The sequence below is a fragment of the Orbicella franksi genome, chromosome 13 (genome assembly GCF_964199315.1).
Source record: "Orbicella franksi chromosome 13, jaOrbFran1.1, whole genome shotgun sequence".
NCBI lineage: Eukaryota > Metazoa > Cnidaria > Anthozoa > Scleractinia > Merulinidae > Orbicella > Orbicella franksi.
Genome location: NC_138157.1, coordinates 2,988,141 through 3,010,131, shown reverse-complemented (window position 1 = coordinate 3,010,131; position 21,991 = coordinate 2,988,141). Strand labels below are relative to the sequence as shown.

Below are 21,991 nucleotides of genomic sequence, written 5' to 3'. Positions count from 1 at the left end.
GACACCTGTACAACGAAGCCGCTATGTTTTGTAGAAGCTAAACAGAACTTTCTGTTACACCACTAAACTAATCATGTACGAAAAAATGACCGATCAGGCATTATCCCAGAAATAAGGAGTCCATTAAACTAAAGAAAAATGTTCAGAAGAAGTAATAAAACTGACAGGAATGCCGATGGCGCAAGAAGTGTCTTCCTTAGCAATTATTTTCAGTCTTTACGTACGCCCAGTCCGGCATGGATGAAAAGGGGCAATGGTATACAACGAGTACATTAAATTTGGTTTCACAGTGGTAATTAAATATTCTAGAAAATAACATTTGTCCTGACATAAGCTTGGTTTTCACTAGCGACGCAAGCACAAGCCCAAGAACAAGGGTAAACACAATAATTCTTATTTCACCGTGAAAATGGCCTTGACGTAGGCATAAGCACAAGCTCACAAAAATCAAAATTTTTCCTTTTTCTTGTGCTTGCGCTTATGCTTGCGTTTGCGCTGCAACAAGTGAAAACGAAATACCGCTCAGGCATACCACAAGCACAAGGATATTTACCACACGTGGTTATGTTTGGCCAGTGAAAACACTGCATCCAGATTACCTCGCGCCTAAACAATTAGCAATGTACGGATGATTTTGCTAGTGCTTGTGTTTGCGTCGAATTTCGTTTCAACTTGGGTCATCCCTAGTGCTTGCGCTTGCGTCGCTAGTGAAAACCAGGCTTTAGAGTAAGTAAATGCGATTTTAGCTTTAGAGACTGTTTGCCACCTCGATCACGATCTTTTAAATATGTCTTTGAAATAAGTCTTCAGATGTGTATACAGGCACTGTCCTATAATCTTTTGACTTGAGCGAGTATTCCTGAAGAGAGACTAACAATTATTTTACCAAAATCTTCAACAAAAGTTTCTAAAATAATACGACTAGACAAAGTTATTTTCGAACATCTTTGTCTGTCATATTCAGTCAAGAAAGTTTTTTTACTATTCAGAAGTCTGTGAACAATGTCACAAGATAAAGTCAAGGAAGTGAACGCGTTATTGATCTGAGAGAATAATATTGATGTAGCGCGTGACCCGATACAGTAACTGCACAGTGTTGACAGGGCTGAAATTAACAAATATAATTCGAGTTGATAATTTGATGACACTTAAAACAAAGGCTACTCTTCCAATCGGTAATGCGATCTCTTTGAAATCCAGTGTTACTCTTCAGGGGGCGGAAAGACTGTTTGCAAAAATGAAAGGTGATATCTCTCGAAGAGCAATACATTTGGTTTGGTTTTGTTTGAATTGGGCAGATTTGTTACTCGTCGTGAGTAGTCTGTCAACCCAGCAGATGAGACTTGTCGCTTTGACTTGTAATCGTACACCAAACATGTTTGGGCAGTGACAGACACATGTCCTATTTTGGTGACCAAAAGATAATATGACATGATGAAATTCATAAGAAAACCGTGAGTTGCACGGGTTCGAATTACCGTACAAACGCCACGTTGGACGTTAAAACCCACTGCGGTAACGACAAATGTCGCTTGTATATGTCGTTCGCTTTGTATGAAGGTCCATTCGACGACGCTCACAGGACAACACAGATTGTTAGAAGGCAGTGCGAGAAATACCAGTTGACTGGGTAAGTTTGTAAATAGTCCCTTCAAGTAAATTAAATGAGTCATGAGAACAGAGATATGATAAGCTGTTGAAGTACTTGATCGAGTTCGAGCTAAAAGGTTTGGCTTGTAAATTATTTTCGGTCTTCAATTTTGTGCCCAACATCATGCCCCCATAAAATAAATACAACTGGGGCTTGGCAGTTAATAGACGTTAGTTAAGTTAGGTTAGTTGTAGGACCACAAGCGCAAACAGAGGCGAAGAATGAAAGATGAGACCGGAAAAAACAATGAAATTTCGTTGTTGTCAAAACAAAAATTAGCTTTTCGAAAACGCGAGCTCGTGAACCATCCTTTCCACTTCCTTTGTATTCCATTTACTTTGTGGCGCAGAAGAAAAGATTTATGTGAATTAAGTAATGGTAGCGTGTGTAGGGTCATATGACACCAACAAATCACATATTATATCGGTGGAAGACAGGAAATCCAACCAAGTCTTTATATTTCGGGGTATCATATTTTGTTGACTATCTAATCATCAGGAAATAGCGCCTTTTTGAAAAGTGGTTTCAAATTCCGTAGTCTCGCCGTTCTGCCGATTATATTATATTCAAAAATCGTTTTATTAGATGGTAATTGCAAGATTTGTTTCTGTAGATGGTAATTGCTAGATTTGTTACTGTAATATGAAATAATTGACAAACTCAGAACAGATTACAGAAGTGCCGTTTACGTGTTGTTTATGGAAGAATTCTGCTTATTGTAAGCTCGGTCGAAAGGTCATTTGCGTCAAGTATTTTGTTGTATAAATTATCGTGCAATCCGGCGATGAAAATTGCAGTTGATTTTTTCCGCTCTAATTACTTTCATGTCCCCGTTTTAGTGCAATTAGTTGAATCTATCAAAATGTTACTGTTTGTTAATTGACCTACTATTAAAGTTATACAGTCGAACCTATCCACAATGCGGACACTATCACCTCATATGGTCCCATGCAGAGAAACTGCAGAATTGGAGATCACATGGAACGGTTCGGTATGACTGGAAAATTTCTGGAAAAAACACAGGAGCGCCTTTGAAGGAGGCCGTTCCATTGTGACAAACCGGTTAATTGCTCTACTTCTCTCCTGTAGATTTTCAATTATGTGGGGTATTTGGGGAAAGGAACTGGAAATGATGAGAGCCATTTTTCTCGGTTTGAGAGGAAAATGTCGCTCCATTTCACAGCCGTTGGTCAGACTGGTCAATCTGATAAAACGGACCAGGTGTAGTCAATCGATAAACCGATGATCGATATTAATCGACAACAATCGATATCAATCGAAGATTGGTATCGATTGCCGGTAGCAATCGATAAAAATCGATAAAGAAAAAATGGTGAGTTGTCGATTGTTATCGATTGCCGATAGTAATCGATAGCGATTGATTCATCGATTGGTATTATTTTTGTCCTTTTACAAGTTACACTGATGAAATGTTTGACAAAATTTGTCTATAATGATTTTATTGAGTCAATTATCATAGCCTACGTATCTTTTGCAATTATTGACAAAATAATAAGAACGGAAACAACTGGCAGAAATATTTTGGACTTTACATCTTTCTTTGCTAGTTTTAGACTACGAGTAGTCGGTTTTTGTTCCTAAAATCCTCCGCGCGCGGAACTCAGTTAATATTATGCAAATTAGGGAAAGAAGCGAAGAGAGAATGGGGAAACGCAAGGTAAAGAAAGAGACTGCTCGCAGTCCAATGCTAGTTTACTACACGGGAAGAAGTTCATCCCAGATTAGCAGCGTAAAACCCTCGAGCTCCAGTCTCATTGTACCGTCGGCCTCATGATGAAGCAAAATAGACAACAGAGCTAGGCAGTGTTCTAGTGATTTCAATTATTTGTATTAGGATATAAACGTAAGAATAGGTCTCGGTAGTAGACCAAAAGGAAAATATAATCTAGCTGGCATGCTGAAGATGAACGTCTCGCGTTGTTCCAGTATTTTACACAATAACAAAGACATCTTTGAATAGTCTGGGTGGTTATTGTCGATTTTTTCTAAAATCTCAAGGGGAGTTTTAGGAAACAGAATGTGATTTTAGTGTAAGTCCTTTTGGATCTTCACCAGATAATTCACCTGGTTAGGTGTCATCATCAAATGTGTCCCTGACAGCTGGTATTTCCAGTATTACATATATCTTGTGAAATCACTCACATTTGTTGAGGAGTCTAGTGACCCTCTGTGCTTGCAGGGTGATTATTCCATGCCTCAACTAGGAGGTTTAACTGGTTGTTAATCCTGGAAAGAAATGTGTAATGCAAACAGAACAGATCGATCGTGCTGGTCGATTCCAGGATGCCATTTTCTTCCATCTGGTAGAACAGGGTTTAGTAGAACTGACTGACTCCAATGAAGACTTCTCTCCAGAGACACTCAATTCACTGGTTGGGTACAGACAACCCAGCAATTTTGCTTCCTTTATTAAATTCCTTGTGCCATAGCATAGCTCTTTCTAGCTCTAAATTTTCATCCCCTTCGTCTGAACACACTCTAAAGGGCAATCCATAACTTTGCATAGCAGCTAAGAACAGAGCGAGCCCAGTCGCAGCAGAATTGTTTGTTGTACAACTTAAAGTCTAAAAACCCTGTCAAAGCCACCATGTATTACAAACCTCCAATTGATAAGGCAGTGTAGTCCATCAATGTGCCAGAGAGAATTAGGTCCCCTGACGCTGTAAACACGCCTTGTGATGGTATTGAACCACCTCATAGCAGACCCCGCTGGGTCAGGTCGAAATAAACTTTCCCTTACACGCTGACGCTGAACATAGATATTTCTACTTCGTAAATGACCCAGCATGATACTGATACCACTCTTATTTCTCGAATCATCATTTCGTCTAAATTGTATAATAACATCGACTGGAGAATGACTGAATAGAGTAGCTCTGGAAACTAATTGTGATATCTGGGACCAAGTAAATCTTATTCTTTTTTTTTCTTAAAAACTCCCCTTGTATTGATATTTCATTGGCTGGACGACACACTTTTCCATTAGAAGCTGATAGTCCAGGTGACAAAGCCTTATGGGGCGTACTGAGGTGAATGAATCTGCTCTTACTGCAAACATTTTCCATCAATGTAGTAAGTATTGAATTTGTCTCACCAGCGATTCAAGAGGCAGAATTCTATCAGCATTCGCTTGGGCACCTCTGTCCAATGAATCAACTAAACGGTGAACAGAATCCACAGCAACTTCACGAAGAACGATCACGTTACGATCAGCGTGAGGATAAAATCTTGAACAGTCACTCAAAAGACGCATAACTGTTTCTAGAAGTTCAGTCACTGGGGGGAGCTGCAGTAACAAACATTAAATAGCAGATAGACCAAGACAAGGCATTTTACTACTGCCACCATAATGACGATTTATAGTTAAAGTAATTTTCATTGTTATCATGCACGAACAGCCATTCTGTCAAAAGGCACATTTCGTGCCTGCATATACAACGTAATTTGAGAGACCCGCATATACGCGCATTTAAGCACGCGTATATATGGGTCTTTTTAGGACGCGTATAATTGGGCGTTTATTTCGCATATCCCGCGCTTGAGTCTACGCAAATATGTGGCCCTTTAAAAATGCGTATATACGCGATTTAAATGGTCGTATATATAGGCTCAAAGCCCATACGTAACGTATGTAAACAAGTATACGCGGCAGAAAAATCCGTGTATACCCTTTTGTAATTTTGAAACGATACCTGCGTAGCGGGCGTTTCCAAGAAACCACGCGAAGGGAACGAAACTACGAGCGAATGCGAAAAATAGGAGCAGGGGGAGGGGGTGAGGCAAGGGAAGGAAACGCCTGCAATCAATCCCTGCACTGCAAAACAGTACTATTTTTTGCGAACGCGGGCGACGGTCAATATACGAAAGGTCTGGGGCGAGTGTAAAAACGACGTGTGAGGCTCGCGCGCTTCACACGCGAGGATTGCTCTTACGGCGCTTCGTACCTTCCGAAAACGACTGTTTTGCAGTCTATCAATCCCAGACATTTTACCGAACGCCCCCAGACATGCCGCACTCCCTTTGGGAGCCAACAGTCATTTGAGAACCAATGATCATTAACGTCCGGTAAATCATTTTTGACAAGCGCCCAGCATGAGCTTGATAGAGTCCGCTAAAAGCAAATATAGCCTGCAAGCAGGCTCCCGGCGAGGAAAGCGAGCGGACGAGCGCGAAACTGAAAAATTCGGAGAGCGAAACGATCGGGGCGGACTCGCTGGAAGCCTGTTCGCAGGTTAAGAGCAAATGGTGCGCGTAAATACGATTCCTTTTTATAATGATATGGCCTCGGATTGGGCCATTTCCGAGTTCCCTTGTGCCTCTGTTTAAGGTACGAGTTTAAGTGCAAAACCATTTTCGTGAAAATGACTTTGATCTGTATGAAAATGAACCTGTAAGCCGAACTCATTTTCACATATGAATGGTTTCGCACTTAGACTCGTTTTGACACAGAAGCAAAAGGGAACTCGGAAATGGCCTATTGCCGCGACTGCCCGGGGGGGGGGGGTGGTATTTTGGGAATTTCTGGGTGGGGATGTGCCGCTGGGACCCTGGAATCTTTAGCCTATACCAGAGCTAATTCAGCTAAAATTTGCTAACCTATACTAGAGTAAACTCCCCAAATCCTCCCATCTATCGACACTGTTGAGGCTGATATGCGTAAATTTAAACTTGTCGATTTGATTTTTTTATATTTTGGGGTGGCAGTTCCTGGTTTCCTTAATCTAGATAAAATTTTCAACCAGCCAGTCAGTTTTGTGAAAAATGATACCCTATTCTAGACCCAAACGCTCTGATTGATATACCCTATCCTAGAGTAAACCCTTCACAGCGGCACATACCTATATAGCCCATATATGGCAGTGCCCCCCCCCCCCCCCGGCGCGACTGTCATTGTTTGGAAAATGGGGCTACATACACTCGACCAAACTGGTGCAAGAAACATAGGAACGTCTCTGTACAAATGTATGGATTTCTCGAAGTAATGCTATGGCAATCTCTGAAAGAAAGCAGGACGAAGATATGATATCCGTGATATCGTGATAACAAGCAATGTACTGTACTTGGCAGTTCTACTGAATCAACCAGCCGGGCGGCACAATAGATGTGCATAACGAAATATGTCAAACGTTTTCCCTCGAAAGCCAATACTTAGAGACTTAAAAAACCTACCGTGCAATAGATAACAACCGATAGAAACTGTGAGCACATGACAAATTTTAAAAAAGAGGTGTCAAACTCTGTGAAGCGACATGCAGATAACGGCGGTAACCATGTGTACCTATCACCTCAAAAAAAACTGCAAAAGCACTGTCTGACGGCTCCACAGTTCCTAAAATTCCTCATAATAACACAAGATAAACAAATGTGAAGCAAAGAAAGGTCGAGAGACAGAAATGAGAACGGCAAATGTACAAATGTCACGAACCGTAGGAGTCGTGTAGGCCCGTCAACCCCATTTTACACTGGACAGACGTTGAGAATACATGCCGAAGCTTTTGAAAGTTTCTTCACTCCCACGAATATTTGATTGGATTGCAAGGATATCCTGTCCAAGGACTGGACTCTAATGGCAGCCTCTTGCTTCGGTTTTAGATCGATGTGTTCGCCGTTTTGCGAAAGATCTTTCAACTTTTCCAAAACAGGAAATTCCAACGCTTCCTCGGACTCGGCCATATGTATTTTGATTTTGTCACTGATGTCAGTCTTTGATTGACGGGTTACTACCCAATCAGATTGTACTATTGCTTCCCGTTCGTGGGCGAACGGATTTCGCTAAAATGTTCGGGATTGACTGCAGGCAGGAGCCATAATCGGGGACGGAGACCGTAAGTCTCGGGATTCGCGCGTACCTATGATATGGGACAATTTTTCTATTTTTAGAACAAATTGCGCCATCCTGACGTCATATATCCGCGCGGATTCATGCACATGTCTGGGGCTCTCGCGTGGATGTTGTCACGTTGCGTGATCAAATGGTGAGAGTTGAGAGATTCTCTTGCGTATTTTTCACAGCGATAGCAGGGAATAAGGCAGGGAATACGGACCAAGGCGCTTATATGTAGTTTTATGCTCTGAGCTAACGGAAAAGGTGGGTTTTTCGGGGTCGAAAACAAGACTTCAATCTCGCGCTGGGAATGAATAATAAGATCTGCTCACGCTGGTTGTAAGCTTACGCGTATGTTTTTGCGTTTGTTCTGACTTAAGAATATAGCAAGAAAACTCTCTACTCTGGTATCGAGTTAATTTGTGAGTTTTTCAGACAATGGTTCATCATAACCAAAACCTGTTTTGACGGTTTCTTATTGTTTCTGCTTGTTTGGTGGGTTTGCAAAAGTTTTTGAAAGGAAAGTCTGACGCGTGCAGTTAGCTCATTTGCATAGTGCAGTTCGTGCACTTTCAAGTCCGAGTCGGTGTTTTCAATTGTCAACAAATCTTGACAAAGATTTCTTTCGTTATCTTTTGTGCTGAGCTGCTGTAACAAATTTCACGAACGCAAAAAAGGCTACTAACATCATGTGTCTTTCTTCAACATAAGCATAGTGAAGTTTTACACTGCGAAAATGAAAATAGACAAGGAGTTTTGATAACTCGATCAACAAAATCGAAATCGTTATTCCAAGTTGATTAAAGAAGCGTTATCGTAACTTTGCTGATTATTTCTGCTTTATTCACATATTTTCAGTTTAGCTTTTAATATGTTCTCAAACATTTATCAATCTTAAACATATTTAAAAACTACAGAGTTATTGTTTGAGTTCGATGTACGCTTTCACACGAAAGTACGGTGGAAGTACAATTTGTCATGTTTACTGACTGTACAAAACACGCATCGGCGGGCGCTCTCATTCATCGACAACAGAGAATTTACTGGATTTTTACACGAATAAAACTGAGCAGTATCTACGGACGTAAAGTTATTGGGCCTTGATGAAACATCAAGCGTTGCTTACAATTCAAGCGAAACTCAAACTAGCAATTATTTTGTTTTACTTTTCGGTCGCGATAGACTGACAAATTCCTCGCAAGCGTGTGGCAAGAGGAGCTAGGAAACTATGAAGTCCTGAAGCTCTGCTATATCTAAATATATCCAGCTAGTTTTTTGCTGTGTAATGGAAAAGCTGTTAATCTTCAACATATGTGAAATTTAAAGTGGAGTAATGTACAGCTCATGTAAAAGAAGCATCCGTCGGAACACAACTTGGTCAGCGATATCTGTAAGCTTACAGCGGAACATACCTAAAATTCGACACTGTCTTACTTGACTCAAACTGGAGCAGCTTACGACGAAAATACTTAAGCAAAATTCCAACAGACGTAAACGCGTTGAGTTGTGGGCCAAAAACATGAAAAATTTCGGGAATTTCGGACGCCTTTTCCCCCGCGCGACATCTGCAAAAATCCTCGCAGCATGTACGCGCGTGTGCCTGAGGCGATGGCGCAATTTGTTCTAAAAATAGAATTATTGTCCCATATCATGGGGACAACCCCAATACTAGAAATGGCGCGCGCTTACGGTCTCCGTCCCCGATTATGGCTCCTGCTGCAGGCGATTCCTTTTCTCCCCACCCCTCCCCCCTTCTCGTTCACTCCCTTCCGACTTCTCCCCATTTCTTTCTCACCCCAGGTGCGCTCCTTCGCTCGCCCGCTTGCTCGCTCGCTTGTTCGATATCTCCGCCTGAAAAGGAAAGGAAACGGCTGCTACGCAGGCTATCCCTTGAATTAATAAAAGTATGTTCGGGACTGGTCAATCTAGACGCTGCGAAAATTTTCAAGACCGAGTGTAATGTTTGTGATCTGGTCTTAGGAATCCGTCACTGCAATATAGGCTCACAACATGGAATCTGTGGAAATTCCCATTAAAAGAAGGTACGTAGTTACGCACATCAAACCCTAAATACATTTATTAGGGTCGGAAAGGGGTTTTGAGTATGAGCGTAAAGAGGGGGTTACGTTTTGAAATTAGATATACGTTAATATTGCATTGAAATATGGAAGTTTGGTGAAAACTTCTAAATCCTCGCCAATCAAACCCATCCTAGTTCTTTCATAGTTTATTTTGACCTCTTTGGTGTTCCCAGTGAGAGCATGTGATCTTATTTATTTAGCTATTCCCTCGTGGGTGAACCGTTCCACTCTCCTTCGGATTAGACTTTAACTCTAGAAATAATCATAGGAGACTAGGGATTTTTTTATATGGCAAAGTCACATTACTTTTTTATCTTTACTTTTCAGGAGATTTGTGACACCAAGAGAGACTGGTGAGTATCTTCTTTTTCTATAACATCCATAACATCGCCAAAGGACTCTGAGGGGGCGGGGGTACTGTGGACTATGTTCTGCTGGAAGTTGGATACACTGACTGCAGCCTGAGGAGGAGGGAGGATGTTGGTGAAGCAGCACATCCTTGGTGGTCACACTGGGAAGATTAGGGAAGATCCTTACTTATAAATTTCATGTTTAAGCCACAGTTGAAATATGTGTCTTTCACTTGTCCCTTCCTTGTTGCAGATGAAGAATGTGCGGAAGAGACAATTGAAGGGCATGCTGTTGTACATTTGGATGCAAACATTTTGTACAGGATCAAGCAAGAGCCAATAGATTATAATGAAACACCAGAATATACTTGCGTCACGTTTCAACAGGACAGTGAAAATTCCTTAGAGGAACTGTTGCCGAAACATTCTACCTCAGATGAAGGTAATTTACAAATACAAACAACAAGCGGTGACCAAGGCGATGAGATTTGTTCTGTCCCACGGGAGAATCAGGAATCACCTGAGGGAGAAGACCAAAGTGATTTAACTGAAGTGTCAGCATCTCTGAAATCTGCGTCTTCCGTCACAGACACATCAGGAGTTCGTAGGAGTTCGCGCCAGCGCCATTTAGTACAACGACTATCATCTCAACACAAAGGGAAGGCATCTACCGACTTTCAAACACAGAGCCCTGAAGCACAACCAGTTAGCAACCAGAAGAACCTATTAAGGGCTGTTCACAGACGAGATACGAGCAGTACCAGTCAACGTGTCTTTCCAAACGAGATGTCTGATCAAGGACGATTAGGCGCAACACAAACTTATGATATAATAAGCGATGAAAGTGATTTCTTCAAACGACGATTTCGCAAGGTATGATATCAGGATAGTCTTCTAACGGAAGACGCGAAAAGGCCTTCAACCCTTAGACGTACACACAAACTCATCCCCCTCAGTGGTATAAGGGGAGGGGGTAGATGAAGCCCCTCTCCCGGGGTTTCGTTGTAACAACGCAGATCAATATTAATATTCTTCTTCTTCTTCTTCTTCTTCTTTTTCTTCTTCGTCTTCTTTTTCTTATTATTATTGTTTAGTTGTTTATTTATTTTTGAGATTTAAGTTTAATAGATAGTCCGTGGTGTACCCTACGGGTGCGTTCTTGTGAGGTGATCTTGATTAGAATCAGTGATCCAAGATCACTAAGATCACGGTACATCCAAGGAGCCGATGAATCCACTCTGGTCACGGATTTATCGGCTTTTGTGATGCACCATAGTCCAAGTTTTCTTGGATCACTGATCCTGATCCAGATCGCCCCATAGGAATGCACCCTACAAGGTGAAATATTTTTGGTTGGCCGTGCATGTGAAAATTACCGATAAGGTGGAAGACTATAAAAGTTAGAGCAGTCATTATCAGTAAATTTCCGAAGCAGCTTTTACCGAACTAAGTTGGTCTTTTGCGTCATCCTTAGTCCAAATGTTGCTTTCCAAATTACGTTTTCCGTCGCTGATGGTGACTTTTTAGAAGTCATGGTAAGATCGATGATTAGTCTAAAACGTATTTTCAGTTTACCTGTGAAATTTGGTGTAAAAAAAGTCAGGGTAGACTAAATAAGTAGTCGTAATTAATGTGGGAAAGTAATAGAAACATTTACTAGACGTATTACTGACAACTTCAATTAATCGTCAGATGTTGAAAGACTTGGTGGCAAAACGCATGCTAAAACTACAGCAATCAGCAGTTTACAGTGGAACTGTATCAGCTTTAAGGCGGAAAGTGGCGATTCTTGAACGAAGAAACATGCAGTTGGAGGATAAAGCTGACAGACTTCAGACATCCATTATGAATCTCTACAGCGAGGTGGGATATTATAAAATGTCATGGTTAATGTTTAAGTAATTGTTAATGTAACGAGACTTACATTCATTGCTCAGAAATAGCTTCGACTACCGACGACCAGCTGACTGCAACGGCGATCATGTATCTTGCTAAAGGAGTAAGAACAGGCTAATATAGCACAAACGCTTTTGCAGTTTGCACGCTGGTTTGCAACAATATTCCCCCAATAAGTATTATTATCAAGTAAGTACAGATAGAGCGTTTTTTTTTAACTTGGCACCACGACGATCTGGTTGATATTACAAGAAAACTAAATTAGTCCCCTCGGGAAATGATTTCTGTTCTCACGCCGTTAAATGGCCTATTGTTTGACGTTGTTTGGAAACACAAATACGTGGCTACCGTGAAAAAGTCCTTAAGGATTTGCGCGAGATGTACGTTTGCTTTCAGCTGTTGCACTCACGGGATTGCTGGAAGAATATAGAGTGTATGACGTGCATTTTGTCTTTAGAGAGAGAACAGGACGGCTACGACTGTATCACGAGGCACTCAAGTCTCTATGGGAATGGTAAGTGTGTCCTTTGGTATGTCGACATAATACCGTGGATATTTTAAGAAGTCCTTTGCTTATTCTTGTTCAACCCCATTTGGGGCGTTTATTCTGCAAAGAAAAGCAAATAAACAAATCAAAAACGACACAGAACAATGAAAAAAAGAAATAAAGGAAAAAAAAAAAAGATGCTGAACGCGCCAAGTTTAAATCCCCGACACATGGCAACACCTGACCTTATTTGGATCTATCGTAACTATTGTTTCTCACTTCTTGCTATTTGTTTAGATTCTGAGTCGGGCTTGGACGGCTAGTCACGGCGCAGAGAAGCCTGTGACAACTGCTTCAGAAGAACGGAGACCGTCATGCGGTTCTGAGGACGGACCAGTCATAGTAAAAGTTTGTGGTGCATCTTCCAACGTTCAACCTACGCAAAACCCGCCAGCAGTTTTTCACAATACATGGCAGCAACCAATGACATCATTTCCTTCTACACAAAGGAGCCAAGCTAACGCCTCGCTCCCCAAAATACAGTATGTTACTTCCGGAGATGGCTTAGTGCCTAGAACGCCTTATCACCATCCACCTGTACACTGTCGCGAGACATTTATACTTCCAGAGCATCGATTTCTTGGCCACAGGTCAAATGGAATGCCCATTTCTCAAGGAAACAAAGCCAGGTCTTTGCAAGCCACAACCATACCCATACAAAGCTCAGTGACAAGCAATATAGCAATGAATTGTGCCGCTGCTAACAATGTAGGAATGCAAGGCCAACTGTCGGGCGTGGCAGTACCCTGTTCAGGCAGTGTTCCTGTGTGCATACAAAAAACTAGTACCGGGCCAATACATCGCATCGCCACCGTCCGACCTCAGCAAGTACTTCCTTCCACTTCGATTATTCCAGTTAGTCAAACTGCTGTCCAGCAAACGACTCAAGTACCACAACCTCCTCATGTTCAGCCTGCGCCTTCAAATCATCCGAGACCAGGTGATCGGAACACTCAGTCAACTTATCAGGCATCTCGCCACGTTCCACCACAAAATAACGAAAATGACTCACCAACAGCAAGACTGGTACTTATGCACAGTCAGAGTGGAAATACTCTCACTACTTCGAAGCAAAGTGGCGTTAGAAGCGACCAGCTAGTCGCGTTTCGAGACCAATGTCCTGAGACGGTTGCACAGATTACCCAAGAAGACCAGGCTCAGACCAAAGAAGACGACCCCAAGCCAGAAAATACACCGCCTGCAAACAGTACATCCTCCCAGTATCGCATCCGAGGTTTTCACGAAATGCTACCCGATTCGTACCCCAACGTGAAACATAACTGCAGAGCTAAGGCAGATTCAGTCCCAGCTTTAGGACGGAAACAACGTTCGCAATCCACAGGTGAGACTGCTTCGAAATCAAGTGAGCTTCACACTAGCCAGGAAGTTACAGCACCTAGACGGCGAAGACCCCCTCTGGGTTGTCCATGTTGTTCCCCAGATACCAGCAAAAGAAACACAGCTGGAAGCCAAAATTCAGAGAAAAGGCAAGGTAACATTTCGCCAACGCCTGTATGTCGGCAGCAACAAAGTCATAGTCAGTTAGGACACGACAAGGATCAATTGATGGTGCCTGCTAATATAACACGTGCTTATGCTCAGGGAGTTGCAACTCAGTCAGCTTTATCCTCCGCTTTTTCACAACAACAATGTCTTCCAGTCACGCAACCATCACTTAACTCTCAGCATTCTATTTCAACTGCAGCATCTGCCAATCAAACAGCTTCAACGACTTCAAATTATCAGTACCATCAGAATCTCTCCAAAGGTCAACTGAACTTTCCAACATCTGCCCAACAATCACTCCAAACCGGAAACACACACCCAGTAGCTCCTGAAAATGCATATCTCAAACAATCGTTTGAAGTGCCGCGACCTGTACAGCCCACGCAGTTAGTGCCACAACAAACGGGAGCACAGAACAGTCCCGCCCCAGTGAGAAAATCGTTAGATCGACCAGTTTCTTTTCGTCAGCAAGAAACTAGAGGGTTCCCTAACCAAATGGCACAAGCCGGTTTTCATCATCAGCGACGTGGTCATCCTCCCCAGACTCAAATATATTACAATCCAAACGAGCAGATTGCTCCACATAAAAATGACTATAGTACCGTAGGTATTCAGGGATACATTCATCATCAACAACAACACCACCAACATCAGCATCAGCAACGACAACAGCAACAGCAACAACTTCAACCACTGCAGCAACTTTTACCTCAGCAGCCACAACAATTACCACTTCCAATACCCCCACCACCACAACAACTACAACAACAACTACATCAACAGCAACAACAACCGCAACCACAACAGCAAAGACAACAGCAATACCAACTACCACAGCATTACCAACAATACCAACAGCAACTGCAACCTTCCTGGTTAACGCAGTATCAGCAAAGAGCAGGTTACTTGCAGCCTCCAGCGGCACCAAATCAGCTTCAACAAACCATGATATACCCCAAATCACATTTAAGTACACAACCACTCTGGCAATATAACCGTCAATTTACAGTGCCAAATATGAATCCTAATGAGATGCTTGTTCCTGGACAATCTGTCCGTTTTAATAATACGACGAATGCCAAAAATTACCACTCTGTACAAGCTCCTCCTAGTCAAACACAGCCCACTACACCATTTGAGTGTCCTCCTCAAAGTATGAGAGATGGTACCTATTATCACCAGGAGATGCAAACACAGGCTTATCAAAATCAAAGAGACGTCCCCATCTCTTCAGGACAAGTTAGCCAGCAGCACTTACGCCATAACCAAATGGTAGACGCCTCACCAAATGGGTTGCAGTCCTCGCAGTTAGCTGTCCCTCTACGAAACAGCCCAAATGCCAGTTTTTTACTTTCCAATCAGAGTCTGATGAGGTTTTCTACTTCATCCATGCAATCGACGCAAAATGGTACTCAAGCAAATTCTACAAACGTAGTGCGGAAGCTGTCATCTTTGTCTGGAAGGGAGAATGGACATCCAGTTGTAAGAAGTGCTTCTCTGTCAAATCCTACCACGCCTTCTTCATCTAAAACAATAACAGATGACCGTTTTCCAGAAAGTCAGTGCGTAACTTCTTCGACTAGCCAATCCAAAACGAATGACTACGCTCTTGCTCTAACAGTCAGGGGTGCGCAAATGGGATCTGTTCAAGATTCTAATTTGAAAAACGGTGGCAAAGTCACGCCTAAAGAAGATGCTTCCTTGGTTTCAACTATTTATCAGGGAGGCAGTGGTTATTTTCAGTCGTCCCCTTCTCAACCCTTGGCAGAGAGCACGCTCTCCCACAATGCTAATAACTCTGTCCGTTTACCAATATGTACAGAGAAAGATAATCAGTGCAACCAAACGTTGTCAATCCCACACCAAGATGATTCCACTCACGTTTATACACCGGAAGATAGACTACACTCACAGGCCCGAGCCATGAGTAGACTAGAAGATCACGAGGATGGCAAAGTTAGTAACCATCTGGACTCTATAAAACCTGTTCTTAGTGTAGAACAAAGTGACAATGGAATTATTTTGTCATGGGATTTAAAAAACCGCGAAGACGAATCAAAAGTTGTCAAGTATGAACTATATGTGATGTCCGTTGCCACCGAAGCGGGACGTTTGGCCAATTGGGAAAGTTTGGGTATCGTGGACGCTCTCGCTCTTCCTATGGCATGTACGATGACTCAGTTTCTCCAAGGAGCCTCGTATCATTTTGCTGTTCGTGCTATCACAGCAAATGGCCAGTGTGAACTGTTTAGTGATCCTTGCTCAATCACCGTTAATGGGTCACACTAACTGGTTTATTTTTTGTGTACCGTACCGTATGTTGATTCGGGGTTTGAGAATTAACTTCTTCCGTTTTTGTTTTGTTGCTTTCCTGTGGTCGACGGAATTTCTACAGTGTACCGAATTTAAGCACTGAGTGCTACCTGAGAGTGTTCAGCCAATCAGAGCACGATTTCAAAAGAAAGATTCTGAATTTGTTGATGATCTCACCAATCGAGCAGTGCGATTGTGAGCAATTAATACAGATAATTTTTATCGGCTGTTAAATAAGTCCAAATTTCTTTGACTTTAACAGCGCGACAAGTGAGCGACAAAAGTATTAAATTTCATTTAATACCAGCGCGTAGAAAACAACTCCCAGCAATAATGCTATGATTTAAAACAAATTATTCCCAAAACGATTCAAAATTTTGATCAAGTTACCAAAACAAACTCGACCCTCAGACGCAAAACCTGTCGACCAGAACATAATTTTGAATCAACCCGCCAGCTCGGCCAAGTGTAGGAAACAGAATTGTGAACCAGTCTAGCGACCACAGTGATTGCCAACACAATGTGGATTTCCCGACTCTTAAGTCAGCGTTAGAAATAATTTTTAACCCAGTGGTAGATGTTATCTCGACACCAGCAACAGACCAGAGCTGTGATTGGTTGAAACTTTCAGGTGGCCAGATTGAAGATGTTCCACCGAAATTTAGATTCACGCTTTCGGATAAAAACGCCCGGGAAATTCATAATTATTGCAAGCTAAAGATCAATTTCTGTCTGCCCTTATTATCTTTGGAAAAACAAATGACTGGCTTCAATGTTTTAATTCAGCCCTGTATTGAAGCCACCATGACGTCAATCCAGATGATCCCAGATATCCATTCGCGCCGAACTAACCGACGTTAATTATTCGAGAGTTGGAAATTCAATTTGGAATAGAGCAATGGAAAGCAATAGATGCTGGAAGGAGGCATCGACTTGGTCCTTGATCGTTTTGTTGACTGTTGCGTATGGTTGAAGCGAGCACAATTATCTTTTGTTTCTGAAGGCGAATTTGTCTAGTTTTGTTACTACAGTATAGAAGGAAATTCTCATGTTTACCGTAAGGGAGCAGTTGAGTCAATATTTTGTTCTTTCCCCAGAACTGCTCTACTTGTATGTAAATAAAGATTCTTGTCTTCGTTCGACAGATTGCATAAGGTGCAGGAGTCTCCTATCATTTGTCTGTCTCTTTAATAACAGAGTGGTTATCGATTGCGTGAAGCCCTCCAGAAAAAAACAAAAAACAAAAAAAACCTATATATTAAATGGTAATCAGACGAAATCGTCCCAGCGAAATAGCTTTATCTTACCATATGTCAGTCAATTGATCGAATATCGAATGCCACGATACTTAAAGGCACTTTTAGTTGATTTGTCTCAAGAACATGGAGGTTATTTTTTTTTCGCCATAATATAATCTTATTAATTCCAAATTGTAGGTATATACAACCGCTATGGAATCACCAAAAACCTATATCTATGCCTTTCTGTGTCTTTAAAAACGGGCGGCCGTCGCAGAGGTATTTGAACTCTGATTTTAAACGCCTTCCTTCTGTTTTCTTCTCAGAATTCACTTGAATGAGGATTTGCATTTTTTTCGCTGGTAAAGTGTCTTAGTCAACGTCACAGGTCTCGTTGATCTGGAATTGTAATGTAATTTTTTTTTTCCCCGCGGCGTTTCTTGACTACCTTTGATCATCATTTACTCAAACTAATTATCTTGTCTAGGGGGGCGTGTACTATATTAAGACAATAAGACCAAGGAGAAAAACATTAAGGAAAACGGTGTGGTTATGGCTAATCACCTACACGCGTGCTCAGAATCGACCTGACGTTTGAGCTCGTCTTTGATGCAACGATTGCATTAGCTGTGCAAGGAAACCGCCATTGTAGCCGTTGTATGTGTAGTATATGAGCTGTGTGTGTTTGTCTTACCACAGAAACCTTTCCATTACTAAAAATTAATTGTATCAATTTATTTCCAGAGTTTATGACTTTGTATGCTTTTGCCATACCCCGTTGTTGCTGTCGTAATAGGTGGAAACATCTCCGCCAAATACCAGATTCTTTTATGTAATGAATAATCATCGAGCAGCTGCATTTTAGGCAGTCAATACTGGAAACTAAGTATTTTCCAACAACAGAAGGAAAAACGATTGCCGGTCTGATCGTCAACCTGTTTGGTCTTTGTGCCAGTGTAACCGCCGTCTGAAAAATAGATGAAATTGTCACTTGTACTTGAGATAAGTTTCCAAAGTGCCGACTTGATACATCTACAGCTTTTTGGCGACAAGAGTTTGCCGCAAGAATAATTGGATATCAAACCAGCCTATTAGTATTCCGACCATCTTTGTAAGCACCAAATCTTAGTTTTTTTTATTGCGCTCAAGCCACAATGATCAATGATTAATAGACCGTCTTGAAGCCGAAATCGACGACATCTCCAAGGAAAAGTAAAAAATAAAAATAAATTCCCGTAACTAGCACGCTCACCGCACTATGTCAACTGCCTATTTTTCCGATTTTCGAGTTCGAAAATAGCTTTTGGCACTTCCATTGTTTTTCATTTGCGCGTTTTTTACTGAGAAGTGAAATTTGAGGTTTGCAATATTATTATTATTCCATCAGTCAATCAGCACCGCTAAACAAATCTCGCAGGTATTGTACGAACCAGTTCTTTCATTTTCCTCGTTGCTTTTGTTTCTGAAAAAACGCTGAAATACAAAACTAGAAAAAAAAGCACATTTTGATATGGAAATTTCTGGTCAATTTAGATTTTTCAGTAATTAAGAGTTGACATAACTTGAGCTTTTTTACGCAATTCTAAATTCGCGTCAAAAGGTAACAGTGTTTTAAACATAGACGAGGAATTATTCCAAGCAATCTGTAGATTAACACCAGCTGGCAATTCGCCGTCCGCCTTTTCTAACGCAACCTCGTCGATCTTGACTTGAACTAGCCAAAAAAAAAAAAGCAAAAACAAACAGAATGGAACAAGAGTTGTTAGTCCTTTGGTGCATTCTGCAACAGAATAGACCGACATTTAACATATTTACAGTAGTAGATGAAAAAAAAAAAAAATTATAATAATGAAATAAAATAAAATAGAAGAAAAGGAAAGCAGGAAGTACAAAACATTAAAGCAGACTGACATCCTCCATAATCTTCTGTCGGGTTTTTACTGTATAATGTACAGTTATATTGCATATTACAAACGTATGTTTTCGGACTAATTTTTAACGTAGTATATATTTATATAGTTTATTATTTTTCTTTTACATGATTATCTGTGTAATGTAAAGGTCTCTCTCTCCCTGTGAGTGAGCAAAGCGAGTAATGAAATTAGCGGCTTCAGACCCGATGCAAACGATATGCATAATTTTCTCCCGTTAACGCGGATTGATTTGAATTACAATAGAAATACAAAGACGACAAAATAACACCAACATTAAAACCATTGCTGCATTTCTTTTCGATCGTTTTTCTTTGAGAAATGAGATTCTCTCCTGTTTAACACAGGCTGTTGCTGTTATGGAGTATTTACAAATAAATCATTTTGTCAAAGTAACTTTGCACACACTGTGTGCTCATTCACAAACCGAGGAAACTAGACCTTGAATGCTTTGTACAAATGTACATTGCTATTTACAGAGAATTTATTTGCATTTACCGAATGAATCAGGTCGTGTTACGTTTTACTCGTAAAAGAAAACCTTGTATATCGTATGCGATACGCGCGTTGCGGTTGGTGAACGAGTCACACCTTGGTGACAAAAAATAAAAGGAATTGAAAGGTACACGCGCCTTGAAGATCTTCTAACTGACATTTACAACTGGAAATGTGGTCAAAATTCAGTCGAGTAGCTTCTATCGAGCGACAAGAGTTCAGTCTGTTTGTATATCTCATTGATACATAAAACAGACAATCTGTGGGTGTCCCTCGCGAACTGCATCGCTTGGGACGTGACCTGAAGGAACGCTTTAAATTTCAAAACATGAATTTTCAATGAGTGTTTACAAACTCAATGATTGGGTTTCGATCCGCTTTCAGTTCTTCTAACGCTCCAGAAAGAGTTTCCACGATTCCCAGCCCTCGTCAATGGCATTTTGTCGAGGTGAATGTGGTTTAAATGCCCGTGGGATTCAAATTACATGTCTGGCTGTTGATGGAGTTGTTTTTGTGCCATTGTTTTTTTGCACATGGCACTCGCGAAGCACGTGACTTAACTAAAACGTTTCACGGCACCTTCCTTTCGCACCTTGAAGTAAAATAATGGCAATGAACCAGAGTTAAGCGGTGTAGGACCTCGGTCTTGAATAATTGTTGTTCCCAAAGTTTCTTTTCCGCCAAGTACGCCCTTCACGATCTCTTTTCAAGATTCCGGAGTTACGTGCGCGCTCTCGATGTATTTCAGCAAGGTCTCGAACGCGTTCCCGTCCGTTCCCGTCGTCGTCCTCTTCTAAAATATCGTCTAGGTCTGGCTCGTAAGAGGAATGGCGACGAATCCTGCTGCCTTTTACCTGCGGCGGAACGGTCTGTTGTTTCGCTGGCTCGAAACTCGCTTGGCTTGCTTCCATACTCTTGCTCAAAATTTCCACATCTTCGTTCGAACTTTTCCTTGCGTATACTTTCTCCGCCTCAGCGCGTTGCGTTTCCTTCCATTCATTCATGGACACAGGTTTGTCCGTTATAAACAACATCTCCGCAAAATTCTGAAAATATTCCTGCGAAAATGTTCAGCACTGCGGAACGGGTCACGTTTGTACAATCCTTCTGACTTTAGCACTTGAAAGAACAAAAATGCGAAATCTTGTTTACATCGCCTAGTATTTCACGTGCTATTAATATTAAATAGGCAGGGTGATACTGGAGTGGCGGGTGTCAACATTTAAATGACAAGCATGGCAACAGACGAAATTTGCTTGAAAATCCTTTCTTCAGCAGAAAATCCGGTTTAATGCACAGAAACAATTACCTCGCGTTCAATTGGTTCGTCTAATCTTAGAAACATGGACGAGAGTGCCTCAGAATTTATAATAACAGAAAATTTGCAAAATAATGTAAAAAAAAAAAAAAAAATGGTATTTTTGAATTCAAATGAACCGCATTAAAAAGGTGCGATAAGCAGCACATTAAATAACACTGTCGCTGACGGGCATGGCAGCAGTGACAAGTTTATTATTGACCAAACCAAACCAAAGCGGAGAAAAAAATAATAAATACAATAATAACGAAGGACAATGTCAATACAAAAGAAATTTTCGTTTTTGAAAACAAAAGATAAACGACCGAGGTAGAGGAACAATATACATGGACAATGACTTAAATATTACCTCAAAACAATGTGTAATGGCGATTTATTGGAGTTAACGATCGCAAAATGCGTTGCTTCTGGCACCTTGAGCATGCTTTGTAAATAACAATAACAGAGAATCGCTCAAAAGGCAATGAATTGACAGAACATGTCTCAACATCTCTACAAAAGCTTTGATTAGTTGTCAATCAAGTAAAATTCTGTCACGTTCGATTCAATGGAAGCTTGAATGCTAGTTGCAGATGGATGGTCTGCGTTCAGTTTGCTAAATTCTGACTAAACATGCATTGTGGACTTAATTTGAAACTTTAAAAGTTGAACTCAATCGTGATACACCCCGCGGTGATTAAAGAAGAGGACCAATTTTATGATATTGCGCTCCTCTGGTTCAAGTCATTTTCAACTTTCCTCGGGTTTTTTTTTTTATGAATCATTTTCTTCCTTCCAAATCAGTCTCTGCTCGACAAGTTACTTCTTAGGAAAAATAGCG

At 41.2% G+C, this 21,991-nt stretch overlaps 2 protein-coding genes across 3 annotated transcripts in view; both read left to right on the top strand.

Moving 5' to 3' along the window:
• Positions 1-21,991, top strand: part of LOC145466391 (uncharacterized) — a 343,779-nt gene that overhangs the window by 271,881 nt on the left and 49,907 nt on the right. The window lies entirely within an intron of this gene.
• On the top strand, positions 983-18,010 carry LOC145466345 (uncharacterized). 2 transcript variants are annotated; one of them, XM_081450061.1, is made up of 7 exons: positions 983-1,630; positions 9,477-9,538; positions 9,905-9,930; positions 10,181-10,800; positions 11,620-11,790; positions 12,281-12,337; positions 12,608-18,010. In XM_081450061.1, the coding sequence occupies exons 2-7, from the start codon at positions 9,507-9,509 to the stop codon at positions 16,163-16,165; spliced, it is 4,464 nt and encodes a 1,487-aa protein (XP_081306187.1). In that variant the 5' UTR covers positions 983-1,630; positions 9,477-9,506; the 3' UTR covers positions 16,166-18,010. The 2 variants fall into 2 exon arrangements, with proteins under 2 accessions (XP_081306187.1, XP_081306186.1); XM_081450060.1 differs by having other exon boundaries at positions 983-7,469; positions 9,219-9,538.